Source organism: Loxodonta africana, chromosome 2 (assembly GCF_030014295.1).
Source record: "Loxodonta africana isolate mLoxAfr1 chromosome 2, mLoxAfr1.hap2, whole genome shotgun sequence".
Lineage (NCBI taxonomy): Eukaryota > Metazoa > Chordata > Mammalia > Proboscidea > Elephantidae > Loxodonta > Loxodonta africana.
Genome location: NC_087343.1, coordinates 19,528,076 through 19,544,861, shown reverse-complemented (window position 1 = coordinate 19,544,861; position 16,786 = coordinate 19,528,076). Strand labels below are relative to the sequence as shown.

The 16,786-nt window shown below is 43.2% G+C and overlaps 1 protein-coding gene across 1 annotated transcript in view; it reads left to right on the top strand.

The window, feature by feature from the left end:
* The window catches only part of MARCHF11 (membrane associated ring-CH-type finger 11), a 139,563-nt gene extending 123,138 nt beyond the window's left edge, over positions 1-16,425 (top strand). The window contains exon 4 of the mRNA XM_064279752.1: positions 15,815-16,425. Coding sequence (XP_064135822.1) covers positions 15,815-16,137 — 323 coding nt within the window. The 3' untranslated portion in view covers positions 16,138-16,425. The remainder of the gene's footprint in view (positions 1-15,814) is intronic.
* The last annotated feature ends 361 nt before the right edge of the window (positions 16,426-16,786 follow it).

Below are 16,786 nucleotides of genomic sequence, written 5' to 3'. Positions count from 1 at the left end.
TTATTCATTGTAGAGCCCTGTCTATTGTGTGGCTGGAGCCCTGGTGGTGCAGTGGTTAAGATAAGAGCCCAGTTGCTAAACAAAAGGTCAGCAGTTTGAATCCACAAGCCACTCTTTGGAAACCCAGTGGGGCGGTTCTGCTGTGTCCTACAGGGTCTCTGTGAGTCGTAATCGACTCAAAGACAGTGGGTTTGGTTTGGTTTTTGGTGTTGTATTACTATAGCTGTAATGTGATCTACGGGAGTGATTTCTGTTCCAAGCTTGAAGGACGTCTACAGGCCATAGTCTCAGGGGTTCCACCAGTCTCTTTCAGACCAGTACATCTGGTCTTATTTATGAGTTTGAATTTTGTTCTACATTTGTCTTCTACTCTGCCCATGACCTATTTCAATGGTGGAGACGAACACGGGCAACTGATAAGGAGAAAAAAACAGAAGAAATCAGAAGAAAGATCGAAGGTCCAGGAACAGGAAGGGATCCACTGATGTCCCTGTGAATGCAGAGAGAGAGCCCACCACACACGGGGAGAGGTTTGCCCCACGTAAGAGGGCCCCTGGGCCCCTGCCTGAGATGTGCAGGCTGGAGGAGAGGGTGGGCAAGGCTGGAGCTGGCTGCACATGCCGTCATGGGAGCATACATTGAGGGGGCTCTTGTGAAGGACCTCCTGTCTCTCAGTCGCTAGGTAGAATAGTCAGCTGCTTGTACAGAGAAAGCACGATGTGGGAGAAAGATCTGAGGAGAGCAGTAAAAGTGATGATCAGCTTCTAAGGGCACTGGGAAGAGGAATCTGGGCCAAGAGACAGGAAGAGTCGCTGGAGTTGATTGACGCCTCTGAGGTTTGTGCCGGAGGGGCAGTCCCAGGCTGCATGGCTATGTGTTTCTTCCCATGGGGGATGAGGAGTGAGTGCAGAGGGGTGAAATGGTGAGGCTGAGCTGAGATGGGTTTCGTAATGCAGGTTTGCTGGAAGCCTGAGAGCAAGGAGGTTGTTAGTTATTGCTATCTAGTGGGCTCTGACTCATGGAGACTCCATGTACAAAACGTTGCCCAGCCCTGTGCCATCTTCATGATCACTGGCATGCTTGAATCTGTTATTGCATCCACTGTGCACTCTGAGTGCCTTCCAACCTAGGGGGCTCTTCTTCCAGCACTATATTGGACTGTACTCTGCTATGATCCATAGAGTTTTCATTGGCTGATTTTTGGAAGTAGGTTGCCAGACCTTTTTTCCTAGTCTGTCTTAGTCTGGAAGTGCTGGTGAAACCTGTCCACCATGGGTGACCCTCCTGGTGTTTGAAATGCTGGTGGCACAGCTTCTGACGTAACAACACGCAGGCCACCACAGTACGACCAACTGACAGACGGATGGGTTGTGCTTTCTTGGCTGCTGGGGGAAGAACCTGAGCCAGAGAGAAGCTGACAGACAGGGGAAAGATTGTGCAGTCTGGGGCTCAGAGTCTCCAGAAAGTGGAAGATGGTGCATTGAGATTAGGTAAGTGGAAGCGAGAAAAGCATGGGAGGTTGTGATTGTCAGCAACAGGATGTTAGAGTTTAAGAGCCTCGAGTTGGGGTGGATTCTGGGTGGATGAGAACCAGGCTGGAGTGAAGCAGGAATTATGCAGACCAAGGGATTGCGCACCCTGGTGATGACCGAGTAGTCCATGTGGACCCTGCAGGCAGGGTTTAGGAGGGCTGAGGAAATGCAGGAACCAGGGGAGATTCTTCTGTGATCCTGGGGAGTAGCCGAGATACAGAGGACACCTGGCTTTGCTGTGTGTGATCACATGTGTGTTTTCTGCAACTTCACTTTTTTTGTGACTTTACTTTTATGCATGACATGAGGGAACAGCTGCAACAACTTTAGAAGGATCTGAGTGTGTCCTTAGGTCAGTCTGAAATGAGTGTTGAGTGCCATGGAGCCAGTTCTGATAGTGACCACATGACAGAAGACAACTGCCCCATAAGGTTCTAGGCTGTAATCTTTTTTTTTTAATTTTTATTGTGCTTTAAGTGAAAGTTTACAAATCAAGTCAGTCTCTCATACAAAAAGTTATACACATCTTGCTATATACTCCTAATTGCTCTCCCCCTAATGAGACAGTACACTCATTCCTTCCACTCTCTCTTTTCTAGTCCATTCCACCAGCTTCTGACCCCCTCCACCCTCCCATCTCTCCTCCAAACAGGAGCTGCCCACATAGCCTCATGTGTCAACTTGATCCAAGAAGCTCACTCTTCACCAGTATCATTTTCTATCCCATAGTCCAGTCCAATCCCTGTCTGAAGAGTTGGCTTTGGGAATGGTTCCTGTCTTGGGCTAACAGAAGGTCTAGGGACCATAACCACCTGGGTCCTTCTAGTCTCAGACCATTAAATCTGGTCTTTTTATGATAATTTGGGGTAGGCTGTAATCTTTAAGGGAGCAGATTGCCAAGTCTTTTCTCCTCCAGAGTGGCTGGTGGGTTTGAACCATCAACCTTTTGGTTAGTAGCTGAGTGCTTAACCACCGAACCACAAGGACTCCTTGAAATGAGCATAATAAGAGACCAAATCAACTTGGGGAAGGATGAATTTCCTTGGAAGAGAAGGCAAAGTAGATGGTGTGTCAGGTAGTGGTACCCAATCACTTCAAGAAGAGCCACCCTCCAGGAAGGCACAGAAGAGGCAGCTCCATTAACGTAAACACGTGGAGATTTTTCTTCAGTGCTGACACCTGCCTCTCTGGGGATATCCTGGCTTCATGACATTGTCACTCAGGAGAATATGAGCACCATCATTCTTCCAAACGATGTGTCTACACGGGACACCACTCATGCGGGACTGTGGTGTGCAAACAGGGAGGAGGAGTCCCTGGGTGGCCCAGAGATGGTTAATGCATTCAGCTGCTCACCAAAAGGTTGAAGGTTCAAGTCCACTCAGAAGGAAGGTCTGGCAATCTACGTCTGAAAAACCAGCTGCTGAAAGCCCTGTGGAGCAGTTCTACTCTGACACAACACAGGTTCGCCATGAGTATGAATCAACCTGATGACAACTTTTTTTTTTTCATGTTTTCAATTGCTTCCAAATAAGTAAAAATAGGGAGTTTTGAAATGTAGCTCAAATGGATCTAAGATTATGTTTACGGTGCTCCAGGCAACATTCTAAGCACTTAATTGAAAACTTAATCCTCACAACAACCCTATGAGATGTGGCAAATGTTATCATTCTCCCCTTAGAGATGACAAAACTAAGGCACAGATTAAGCAACTTCTTCACGTTTCATACGGCTGGGAGGTAGGACCCAAGATTTGAATCTATACCCTGTCATTCTAGAGCCTGTGTCCAGTGAAGAAGAATGTTTACACGATTCAGTCAATCCTATTTACTGTTTGAGCCCCGGTGGTACAGTAGTTAAAGCGCCCAGCTGCTAACCAGAAGGCTGACTATTCAATCTCCAGCCCCCAAGCTGCTCCATGGGAGAAAGATGGCGGTTTGTTGCCGTAAAGATTGCTGTCTTGGAAACCTTATGGGGCAGCTCTACTCTATCCTGTAGGGTCACTGTGGGTTGAAATTGACTCCATGGCACATGACAACAATTGGACAAAAAACCGTTTCAGATACGCTGAGTTCAAATAACTGATTCATAAAATGTTTTTGTCTATACGCTAAAGCGAAACTACTTTTTGAGTTAACTGTCTCATGGCTTAGGGAATAAATACTTTTTTAAGTTTCAGGGGAACTGATTTTAGATCAGAAATGGAGAAAAATCTAAAAGTCTAAAGTAATGTGATTTTTTTTGTGAGATCTTCGTTTATTCTAAATTAATAGAGTAAAAAACATACCAGTATCTTAATAAGAGAATGGAAGATGTTTAAGACACCAAGCCAAAGGCCATTTCTCTTTCCATTGTTCAGAGTGCAACCATTTCCTAATGAGAATTATCTAATAAGAACCACATTCCAACCTCAGATTTTCTCAATAAGTCACAGAATATTAAGGAAACCTAAAGCCTAAACATTTGAATACTCAGGTTGACAATTCCATGAGTATTGTCAAGTAAAACAAAATCTCACTGATGTCATGTGAATGCAGTCAAAGCGTTAGAAATATGAATTATGTTTAGGTGGTAGTTTCTGTTGGGAGCTTTTGCCCACTACCTACCCGTATGGTTTGAGAGAAATGAAAGACAAAGCCAGTAAAATGAAATTCCAGGCTACAAAGATCACAGGTTTTTAATTAGATGTTTCAATACAAATCGTTTTAAAATCATCTCCACTCCATCCCCAGTGAAAGAAAAAAGCGACAAACGTATTCATGGTTTATCCTGAGCGTTATTAAAATCATGTTCTCTGAGTGCACACTCCGTTCTGTGAACGCAAAGGCAGCTCACCCACTGGCGAAGAGAGAAAACGAATTGTATTTACTTCTACTTGCCACTAGGAAAACCCCGCTAGTCACCTCCTCCTAGGAGCTGGCTTTAGTCCAGATACCGGATGCGGGAAACAGATGGAAATCTACCAAAGTAATGCCCAGTCCTAAAAGCTGTCGTTAACACAGAAGAGAGACACTGGTGCTTTTTGAACCAAATACTGTTTTCATGGATTCCGGGTTTGCACAGTTTTTTTTATTTTTATACATAGTGAGGGTCACTGTAATCCTCCCAGCTGCATCTGGGTGAATTCTGTGATGTGCCTTTTAGGATGAAGATCAGAGAGCTTACCCATCACAGCCTTTGTGTTACCAAAGAGAGATTCTGATTCTGTCTGCTTTATAACCTGAAAAACCCATCCCCGTTGAGTCGGTTGTGACTCATGATGACCCCGTGTGCTGTGGAGTAGAGCTGCTCCATAGGGTTTTCTTGGCTGTACTCTTTCTGGAAGCAGATCATCAGGACTTCCTTCCATGGTGCTTCTGGGTGGATTTGAACTGCCAACCTTTAGGTTAATAGTCAGTGCAAACTGTTTGTGTCACCCAGGCACCTCCTCTGTGTTATGGTCCGTATGGTAAATATTCCTTTGGCCACTGGGCACTGAACGGGCCAAACAGACATTAGCGAGGCCAGGCTTTGGCCAGCGATGGCTCCCTAAGTCCATGCTTCTGCAGCATGCACACGCTGTACCAGGCAGCAAGAATCTGGCTTTGATTCAGGCTCTGACACAGACCCCTGGGCTTGACACTGCCGTGGACCCTTGGACAAGCCACACTGCATCCCTGGGCCTCAGAGTCCTCATCCTTAAAAATAAAGGGGTTAGATGAAATCATAACCAGTGTATTTTAATTTTCTAAGTTGGTGACTGTGTTCATCCACCAGGCTCTTCATCTTCTGACCCTGTGATATGTGATGTTACCCATTTGCTACAAGCTGCTTCATCTGTGCATGAATTGAAGGACAGAATCAAAGTGTCATTCAGCTGCATTGTAACTGTGCCTAATTCTGCTCGCAGTTACTCTCCACATGGGAGAACTGTACCATACCTTGCCGGTTACTTTCAGTCAGTTTTGACACATGGTAACCCCTTGTGTCAGAGTAGAGATGGGCTCCATGAGGTTTTCAGTGGCCGATTTTCAGAAGTAGATCACCAGGCCTTCCTTCCGAGACGTCTGGGTGGACTTGAGTTCCAGTCTTTCAGTTAGCAGCTAGGTGTGTTAACCACTTATACCACCCAGGGACTCCAGGAGCACAATAAAAAAAAAAAATCCCCAAACCTATTGCTGTCGAGTTGATTCCGACTCATAGCGACCCTGTAGGGCAGAGTAGAACTGCCCCCAGAGTTTCCAGGGAGTGCCTGGTGGATTCGAACTGCTGACCTTTTGGTAAGCAGCTGTAGCTCTTAGCCACTACGCCACGAGGGTTTCCCAGGAGAATAGGATATCTTTAATATCTCTAAAGGTATTGTGCTAATTCTTTTATTCCTTGTATTGAAATAATCTTTTTTTTTTTTCTCAAGCACTTTTGGATCGAACCTTAGATCTTCTTCCCAGTAAACTCTGTCAATTGTTCTTTTTTAATCTGGCATATCATGCATTTTGTAATGTGTGACAGAGTTTGCAGGTTTCAAGAAATATTCTGTGAACACGCCAGTGGTAGGTTTGTGTTCCAGGGCTAGAAATGGAGAGACAGAAGAGTCTGCTATCTACCAAGGAAGAAAAGAATACTAATAAAATAATGGACCGATGGATTGGGCTTCTTAGGAAAGCAAGCGATCAGATGAACAGACAATTTCCTTTTTATTCCCCGTCCCAGTTTGCCTGGAAATAGAGAAGAATCTGTGCCTGCCTTTTAGGCTTTTCCGGCACAGTCATTCTGTAAGGGTCCAGGTAGGTGACTGCTTGTCGGCAGGCAGGTATTTGGTGACAGGGCCAAGCAGACAGTGGGGGTGCTGGGGGCGGGGGGTGGGGTGGCACAGTTACTGGGACTGAAAACAAATCCTTGTAAAGAATTTTAGCTCTTATGCCACCCACCCCCATATATTTTTCAGGGCCAAAACCCACTCTTATAAAATATGGGTGCAGATTCTACGTTTTTTTTTCAGCTCAAGTCTTGGAGAGCCTATCTCAGATTTTTTTTTTTTTTTTTTGGTATCTTAAGACACTAATCAAACATCTCAGAAAACAAGATCTGAGATCTCAGTTTTTCTTTGTTACCTTAAGATGCTAATCAAGTGTTTCAAAGGACAAGATTGGAGAGAGTTTGTGTTTTAATAGCAGGGTTACCACTAGAGTAAGTCAGTCCTGGTCATTCTCCAGGTTCTATAATGGCTACTGTCCTCGTTATCTCTCCCTGTCATTTAGCAAAGATTGATGGAGTTCCTACCCTGTACCAGGCACCAAACAAGGAAAAGGTACCAAAGGCAAATAAGACAAGTGTCTTAGTTATCTAGTGCTGCTAGAACTGAACTACCACTAATGGGTGGCTTTAACAAACAGAAGCTTAGTTTTTCACAGTTTAGGAGGCCAGAAGTCCAAATTTAGAGCGCTGGCTCTAGGGGAAGGCTTTCTCTGCTGGCTCTGGGGGAAGGTCCTTGTCTCTTCAGCTTCTATTCCTTGGCTCCTTCGTGATCTTCACGTGGCATGGTGTCTATCTTCTCCCATCTCTGCTTGCTTGCCAGCTTGTTGAATCTCTTTTATATCTCAAAAGAGATTGACTTAACGCAACCCTACACTAATACGAGGGGAGCCCTGGTGGCACAGTGGTTAAAGCGCTCAACTGCTAACCAAAAGGTCAGCGGACCACCAGCCACCCCGTGGGAGAACGATGTGGCAGTCTGCTTCTGTAAAGAGTTACAGCCTTAGAAACCCTGTGGGGTCGCTAGGAGTCAGAATTGACAGTGAGTTTTTACACTAACACTGTCTCAATAACATAACAAAGACAACTCGTTCCCAGCTGGGATTGTAACCACAGGGGGGGTTAGGATTTACAACACCTTTGTTGGGGGGTGGGGGGCACAATTCAATCCAGAAGAACAGAGTTCTTGCTCACAGCTGACCGGGAGTCACAGGCCTGTAATAACAAGCTGTTACAATACAGGATACAGGTAAAATCATGTAGGTATTTCCTGGGTAGAAAAGTAGAGCGTAGAAGGTGGGGGTGGTTCCTTTCGTTTGAATGGATCGGAGAGGACGTTGCAGGAGGCCCTGGATCTTGAAAGATGCTGAGTTAACAGCTCGCCAGGCAGATGCAGGAGAATGGGTATCCAAGGCAAAGGGAACTCTTGGTTTCATGGTTTTAGCTCTGATTTGGCAAGAAAACAGAAATTAGTGCAAGGGGATGAGTATGAGAGATGGGTCTCGGTGACTCCCGGGTTTCTTGCTGTTTGACTTGGGGGTGGGGAGGATGGCCATGAACTTAAATAGGAACACAGGATAGTGAAGCCGATTTAACCTACATAAGACTTCTCAGAAAAGGGTGTTTTTCATCACTGCCAAGTAGTAAAGGGCTCCTTGGAAGGGTTATACTTTGTATTAAAATTTGGCTTTGCTGTCTTGTGTAGTCCGAGGCAGTGATATCATCAGCGTGGAAGATACAGCACAGATGTGCTCCTGGCATCCAGGTAGTGACTGGGGAGAAGGAGAGAGCGAGAGCAGAGCTGTAGGGTGGACACTGTGAATCCCCTTCCTCTGTTAGGGTTGTCACCATTGTAGCCAAACATCGTCTCTTCATGTCTGTTATCTACTTTGGGGGGCTCATAGTGGGCTACATTGCATCATCATTGTTTAGAAATCATCAGTTGCCATTGAAATGACTCCAACTCATGATGACCCCATGTGTGTCAGAATACAACTGCACTTCACCAGGTTTTCCATGGCTGCTTTTCAGAAGCAGATTGCCGGGCATTTCTTCTAAGGTGCCTCCGAGTGGACTTAAACCTCCAGCCTCTTGATTAGCAACCAACTGCGTTAACCATTTGCATCACCCAGAAACCCCATTTAGAAATTAGCCAGCTCCTAATGTCAAGGATTTTCATGTCCTAGGAAGTTTCTGAATAATTCGTTGTCATTATCATGTCTCTTGCTTAGAAAATTTTATTACCAGTGGAGATGATGAGTGTATCCTTGAGCCCCTGGGTTCAAGCTCTCATGACCAGCCTGCCATTATCAACTTGATTTGTGAACTTGGTTCCAGGCAATTCTGAGAGCAGCAAAGGGCTACACCATTTGTGTTTAGCAGGAGAAAAATCAACACAACTTTTAGAGACCTAAGCGCCTTTCATGTGGGATATTTCATTACATTATTTGTTCCTACAAGGGCAATATTGGAGATTACATGTTCATGAAAATCTCCATATATCAACAGGACATTGTAGTTCCCCAAGGCCTGGATTTTAGGATAGCAGTTTCAGATAGCCTAGGTTTTAAGTGTAATGACTGTTATGCCATATATATTCAGTCTCTGTCTCGAAGTTTTATATTTTTAGTGTTAGTTTTTACTTAGAGCAAAAAGTCTTCAGTAAGAATAGAAATAATGATTTCGGGTAGGTCTGAACTGCCAGCCTTTTGGTTAGCAGCTCAGTGCCTAACTACTTCAACACCAAACTGGGTGAAACCTATTGCTGTTGAGTTGATTCCCACTCATAGCAACCCTATAGGACAGAGTAGAACTACCCCATAGGGTTTCCAAGGAGCACCTGGTGCGTTTGAACTGCCGACCTTTCGGTTAGCAGCTGAGCTCTTAACAGTTGCACCACTAGGGCTCCTTTTAAAAAAAAACAAATGTCATATTAATAAGACTCAGCAGTGACAAAGTGACTTTTAAACTGATTAACTTGACACTCATATGTTAAGTTTCCATGAACAGTAGGGTATTTAAATTTGGGATACATCGAGAAATAGTACCAGGAGGATAAATACGTTTTATTCCGTTTCAGCAAAGATTATCACAACAAAGGTTATCTGGCACCACAGCCTCATTTAGGTTACCCTGTCTGAAGAAACCATGCTCTGGTCTTCACCAAGTCACAGCAGAAAGGAAGGAGTCAGACGTGGGGTCACTTTATGAGATTGGCACTATTCTTCCAGCACGTGGCGTTAAACATGACACAAAGTCACGATTCCGCTTCTGGTGTATTGATCTCTCAGAATGACATGGAATTACGTTTGTAAGCACCACGTTTGGTTATGTACAGATTCACTACCTATCTGCCTAACTAGAGAGCTAACTCACGGGGTCGCCTCCTACATCGTGGCCCCACGTATGCCAGAGTAGAACTGTGCTCCATAGGCTTTTAAATGGCAGATTTTTCAGAAGTGAATTTCCAGGCCCTTCTTCCAAGACACCTCTGGGTGGACTCGAACCACCAACCTTTTAGTTAGCAACTGAGCGTATTAAGTGTTTGCACCACCCAGTGACTCTATCATCTGTTCATTAATCCATCCAGTCATCTCTCTCTTTCTCTACTTACCATATTTTTACACAAATAATGCAAGCCTCCTACCTTTGTTTGCTACCAGCTCCCTCCCCTCCCCTGAGACGTATTTTCATAAGCGTGCTGTGCTATCTTTTTTTCACAGCAAGTGTGAAAAAACTGGTATCATTGGGGCTTACAAAAATACTTCTTGGGGAGGGGGAAGGAGCAGTTGGCAAACAAACATAAAAAGCGTGTTTTGTTTGCAGAAAAATATGGTACCTATCTATCTGTCTGTCTGTCTATGTGAGAGAGAGAGAGAGAATAGGAGAAAAAATAATCTTGGCAAGAGAGAATGGTGAAATTTAAGCTTGAAATCTTGGGCATTTTCACAACTGAGAGCCTTTGGCCGGATATCTGCTGCGAGTTCTTTAGATTTCTCCAAGGGCCATTTCGATGGAACAGCACCCAGGGCTTTTGCCTGTGTTTCTGTTTGTTATACCAGGGGGCTTGCATTTCTCCTGAAAGCTCAGAGGTTGCACTGCCACCCGGGAGAGTTTGGCTTAGCAGATGAAACGCTCACCACTTGGGTGCGAGGAGAGGAAGGGGCTACGTCATGGGCCAAAACCACCAAAACAAACCCATTGCTGTTGAGTCAATTTGGACTCATAGTGACCCTGTAGGTCAGAGTAGAACTGCCTCATAGGATTTCCACCGAGCGCCTGGTGGATGCAAACTGCCAACCTTTTGGGTAGCAGCAGCCGTAGCTCTTAACCACTTATGCCACCAGGCAGTCCTAGAAGTATGACAGTGTCAGTGACACACAAAAAACAGTGAAGATAGTGACTAACTGCATACCTTTGCTGAAGTCACAGCCTCCAGGGCTTAATTTACTCATTTTAAAAGGGAGCGATGTAGTTTATCCACAGGGCCTCTTCTAGCTGATCATTCTGTGACTGGGAGAGACCGCCACACACGAGATTCCACAGGGTCCAACCGTGGTATTCAAGATTTACAGTTAGACAAGTTGAGGCTCCAGTCTCAACTCTGATTCTTATATTTTCTTGATGTTGGACAAGTTGGTAAAGCTCTCCAGGTCTTAATTGCATCATTAAAATTGTACAATTAAAAAAAACAACAACAACAAGAAACCACTGCCATAGAGTCGATTCCGACTCACGGCGACCCTATGGGACGAAGTAGAGCTGCTGCATAGGGTTTTCAGTGCTTTGATCTTTGCGGAAGCAGCCTGCTAACATTTTTCTCCCAAGGAGTTGCTGGAGGGTTGCAACGGCTGACCTTTTGTTAGCAGCTGAATTTTTAACCACTTGACCACCGGGACTTCTGTAAAAGAATTTTTTAATTGTATATTAATAGTATCTATTTTTAGAGCTAATGAAAATAATGCATGTTAAGCACTTACCACAGTGCCTGGCACAAACTAGATACTCACTACAAATTTAGCTATTAAATGATGAAAAACAACCAAACTTGTCCAAGCCAAGCGGAGACTGGTAACACAAGAAATCAGATTGTTTGGTAGTTAATATCAGATAAAATGTATTTATATTTGTTTCACAAGTCTCCGTTAATTATAACTGCTTGGATGTTGAAATAAACATAGACAAATGGTGTGTGCATTCATGTATGTGTGTTTGTGCACACAGGTGCACGCGAGCACATGACTGTGTGTATTGATAATCTCCTCCATCAGTTCTGTGGGTAACTGGCTCGTTTTTTACTACTACGTAAGAATTTCAGCTCATGCATTAGTTCAAAATTTGGGAGACATTTGACTTATATAGAAACTGGGCTTTTATCGCACTGAAACTATTCCAACTTACTTTGTTTTTTTTTTTTAGGGTTATTCCCTAACAAAAGTATTCTTGGCACATCATTGAGGGAATACTCGAAATATGAAATGGCGAGAAGGTGACAGAATGCAACCAACCAAACACACACACACTCACACAACCCACTCAATTCTCAAAACCCCAAAGTTCCATTCCCATGAATCACAACTGACATCATGCCGTTAAATAGCAAGTCTCCTAAAATATTTAATACTTAGATTTTGTAGAACTTGCCATTGCTTTTCCCTTCAGGTTTAGTGACTGAGATGAAAAAGTTCATCCAAGCCTGTACTGACATGATCTGAAATTTCAGGGCGATCAATGCATTTTAGGGCCTGACTTGGGATAGTAGGCAGAGAGCCAAGGTCACAGGGGAAGGTGAGCTCCTCAGGTATAGAACAAGAGGGGACTGACTGATCACCCGTACTAAAGGACGTCTGTACTGCTTTTGAAAGGTGGATTTTCACCACATCAGCTAGACTTGAATGAATCCGTACCCCTGGATTTCAGTGATCAGAGTAGTCCTGTCTTCTCATAACCACTAGCACATAAGGCGTTTGCCACAATTCCAAAACATTTCAACCAGAAAGAGGAAAAAAAATGCACAGCACAGAGAACAACCTTGTGGCAAGTTCGTCATATCCCAGGGAGCAATTTTGAGTGCTCAGAGGGAATAAAACAAAATCTAAGCCTCACCTGTCACTCGAAGTGCAATTTAGAAGGGGCACCTGAGTAGGAAATTCGAGAGGACAGCATCTCCTTGAAAACATTGGTAGTTCTGTCTCTTTATGTTGCATTGTTAGCGACCCTATGAACAACAGGACAAGACACTGCTGGCTGTAAATGTGCTATTTATTTCTGCTCATTTAGCAAATTTATGTATTTAGAAAAGAGCTACCAGGGATACATTCCCAGAAAGTGACTTTAAGTGCTAGTAAATGATCTGATTTTTGGCCTTTCAAAGGAAATCAATAATAAAAAAAAAAGAACAAGATCCTGCAAAATGAGTGGTTTTCTCTGGTGAGTCTGCCCTCATTGCAGCACTTTCCAGAATGAACCTGTCGCAGGCTGTAATTGTTTTGTGATTAGTGTGAACGAATGCTCCTTACCACATGGATTCGCTATTGATTTTTAAATTAATAATAATGTCTTGTATTTATATAGCTTCCATCTCAGAGGAAATCTGATTGCTTTATAGTTGATGAATTCCAATTTATCTTCACAGTATTCCTGCTGAATGTAAAGATTAGGTATGCTAGTTGCATTTTAAGGAGGAAAATAGGAGAAAGATTAAACCACTGGCCATGGAGAATTCAGAAAGCTATTAATAGAAACATCAATTAACATCCAACAGCCCTGACTTCTAATTTTGGCCCTTTGCCTAAAACATCCGGTCAGCTGGATCAACTTTGATAATTCCTTTGGAAAAGAAGTTGATCAAAACGTTTTGTAGACATTGTTATGATTCGCAGAAGTTTGACTTTGTCCTCATTATTCGATGATATACAACAATTGGTCTTAAGACATTTTTATAGATTAGAGCACATGCATTCATTAGTGGCCTACCTTAATGTCTTCGGAGTGGTTTTAAGTCCCATGTGGTAGAAGTTCATCCAGCAGTGGGCTCTAGCATAACAACGATTGTGAGGATGGTGCGGGACCGGGCAGTGGTTCCTTCTGTTTTACATAGGGTCACTGAGTTAGAATCTGCTCGATGGCACCTAACAACAGCTACAACAAGGGAGCAAAACAAAACTGAAGTTGCCATAATAGGTGGGTGTGATTTTCAAGGACTTTTTTTTTTTGGGGGGGGGTGTATCCATCACCTACCTGGCATTATTTTATCTGACAAAAAAAAAAGAAAGAATCTCTCCAATGAAAGCATGCAAAATCCTTCTTCATTGTACCTGTCTTCTGAGAAGGTTCTTACCATCTTTTCAATCACCCATCTCTCCAGCCTTAAAAATGAGGGACGCAGGTTCTTTTCCCCTCTCACCCATTACAATTCCTGCCAGGTTTACCTCTGCAGTGTTTTTTACTTTGTCCCTGTTTTAGCTTTGCTGCTGCCATTCTGTGCCCATATAACGTGGTAACCTCCTTATTTATCTCCCCAGCTTCTGCTTGTCTATTCCTCAGTCCATCTTAGAGTGATTTTCCTAATACGTTCTCCGTGATTTCTGAAATTATGAATTATTCAGGCTTACAAAAAGAATACAGAATAATATGCTGAATGTCCGTACCCCCACCATCCAGCTTTTAAAATGCTCCATTAGGGATGCAACCAAAAGCTGCCTTTGAGCCCTTCCCCAATCTCATTTCTCTCCTTCCCTCCCCACTCTCTTGATTTTGGTGGTTTTCCTTCTCGTGAATGTTTTTATACTTTTACCATATATATGGGAACCCCTAAAAAATGTATACCACATCTTGGTTTGTTTTGTAAATGGTATCACCCCAATCATTTCTTTCTGCTGCTTTCCTTTTTTCATTATGGCGTTGAGATTTTTCTTGATGGTTTTGAGATTTACCCATGTTGGTACATGTGGCTTTGTCTTCATTCCTTTCCCATAGCCACTGGATCCATATGGTACAATGTATTCATTCTTCTGAGGATAGACACTGAAATTGTTTGCATTTTTTTTTCAAATACAATTATGCAGTAACCTTTGTGAACATGCTTCCATAGGCACATGTATGAGTTTCTCTAGCGTGTATACCCAAGAGTCTAAATGCTGGCAGGTAGCATCTGCTCATTTTCAAATTTATTGTTAAAAAGTGTCTGTGCCAACTGGTATGTTCTACTTATACGCTGTCCTTCATCTAAAAAAAGACCCTTCATTGGCCTCTCCACTGGCTTCTCAGTGGAACAGTGCCATAAAGGGAAGAACTCCTCTGGGCTTCTCTATCTGAAGGAAACTTGCCAGGGACTCCTTTTAAAATGCAGTAGTAGAGGTCACAGATTCAAAAGCTTGTGGACTACATGCTGAAATGTAAACGTGTGGAAAATGCAGGGTGCATGGTGGGATTTGGGGTGGACTGTGGATTGGGTGCACCCAACCCAAAGACCATCAGATTCAAGTTACTTTGAAGCGTTTCTGCCAAACATAATGTATCAGTGCACCGTCTCTGGTACGGACTCCTAATTTATAGTCCCCAGTTTTCTTGTATTTTCCCAATAGTCTGTCTCACGAATGCCAAAACATACAGTGCACTTTATGACTTGCAAAGAACAACAATTCTGCAGTTGTGAACAGGCAAGAACAAGGACTGTGGAACTAGCCTGCCCAGTTGGAATCCCTGCTCTACCACTTACTAGTTGAATGTTCTTGAACAGGTTACATAAGGTCCATGTGGCTCAGTTTTCTTGTCTGTAAGATGGGGAAGATATTAGTACTTATCTTACAAGTTTGTGTGGAGAACTAAGTGAGATAATATATTCATAAAGCTTTCAAGTAGTTCACTAAATTTTTGTTGAATTGTTGAGAAGAGTAAAAATAACAAAACGTTTAATCACACCTATTCTGTGTCAGGCATTGTTTTAGGAACTGGAGAGACAGCAGTGACCTTAATACCTCTCCCTTTCCCAAATTAAGTAGCCTGCTGGGTCCAAGCCGCTAACGTATTTCTTGGCACATGGTGGACACCCAAGGAATATATGTTAAATGAATACATGGGTCTGAGGATTATCCTTAAAAAAAGGATCCCATTGCCGTCGAGTCAATTCTTACTCATAGTGAGCCTATAGGAGAGAGTAGAATTGCCCCATAGGGTTTCTAAGGAGCGGCTGGTGGATTTGAACTGCCGACCTTTTGGTTAGCAGCCGAACTCATAACCAGTGCACCACCAGGGCTCCAGGATTATCCTAAGCAACATAAATGCCCATCCTAGTGAGCCAGGATGAAGTAAGTAAATGGTACCCACAAGGGCTTCACTCTCTGCACTTTGCTGTATTCTTATTCTTTGAATATTGGTTATTCCTCTGTAATATAGGCAGGAGCTTGCCATTTGATGTAGTATTTGGGTAGTCAGTGTATCATATTCTTTGATGATGATTAACAACAAATATTGTCTGTTTCCTAGTTGTCTACAAAGTAACATTCCCAACCTTTGATCATAACAAGTGTTACTTTGTTCTCCAACTTTAGGTCTCATTGTCCATGAAGGAGCTGCAGTTTACAGAGTGTTTAAACGCTGGAGAGCCGTTAACTTGCACTGGGATGTCTTAAATTATGACAAAGCCACAGACATTGAAGAAAGTAGCCGGGGAGAGTCTTCCACAAGTAGGACTTTATGGTTGCCATTGACGGCTCTGCGGAACAGAAATTTGGTCCACCCAACGCAGCTCACCTCCCCAAGATTTCAGTGTGGCTACGTATTGTTACATCTGTTCAATAGGATGAGGCCCCGTGAAGATTTGTCAGAAGATAACAGCTCGGGGGAGGTTGTGATGAGAGTGACGTCAGTGTAGCAAAAGCAGAGTGCGGACCACCTAGCACGTTTTGGAATGGGATTGCGGTGAATGGTGAAACCATACCACTTCTGAAAAACACATCTATGAACTTTTTAAACTTTCTGCTTTTTATATGAACATTTGAATTGCAAATACATTTTTCTGAATAAAAAAAGAGTCCTCTTGTTCTTGGTTTTTTGATTTATGACATCTTTTATAAGTTGGTACTTGAAATCATTATAATGTATAATTTAACTCTTCTTGGTTAAAAGAATGATGAAACTTATCCTTGAGACCAAAACTATTTTTTCTTGCTTGTTTTAAATATATTTTTATCAAACTTTTTGTTCCATGTGTGATTTTTCAGACATGCTCCCAACGGGTAAGAGTTCAGAATGCTGTGGGCAGATCCTGAAGTACCTATCAAGTACAAAAAATAGAGATGTTTCCAGAATTCTCTGCAGAGGTCCTCCTCATGCCTCCTCTGAGTTGGCAAACTCGAGCATGACTTTTCCACTGCGATGAAATGATCTGTCATCAGGAATGCAAGTTCTAGGAGTTATGACTTACTATCTAACTTTTGGAGCCCTGGTAGTACGGTGGTTAAGAGCTCAGGCTGCTAACCAAAAGGTTGGCAGTTCAGATCCACCAGCTTCTCCTTGGAAAC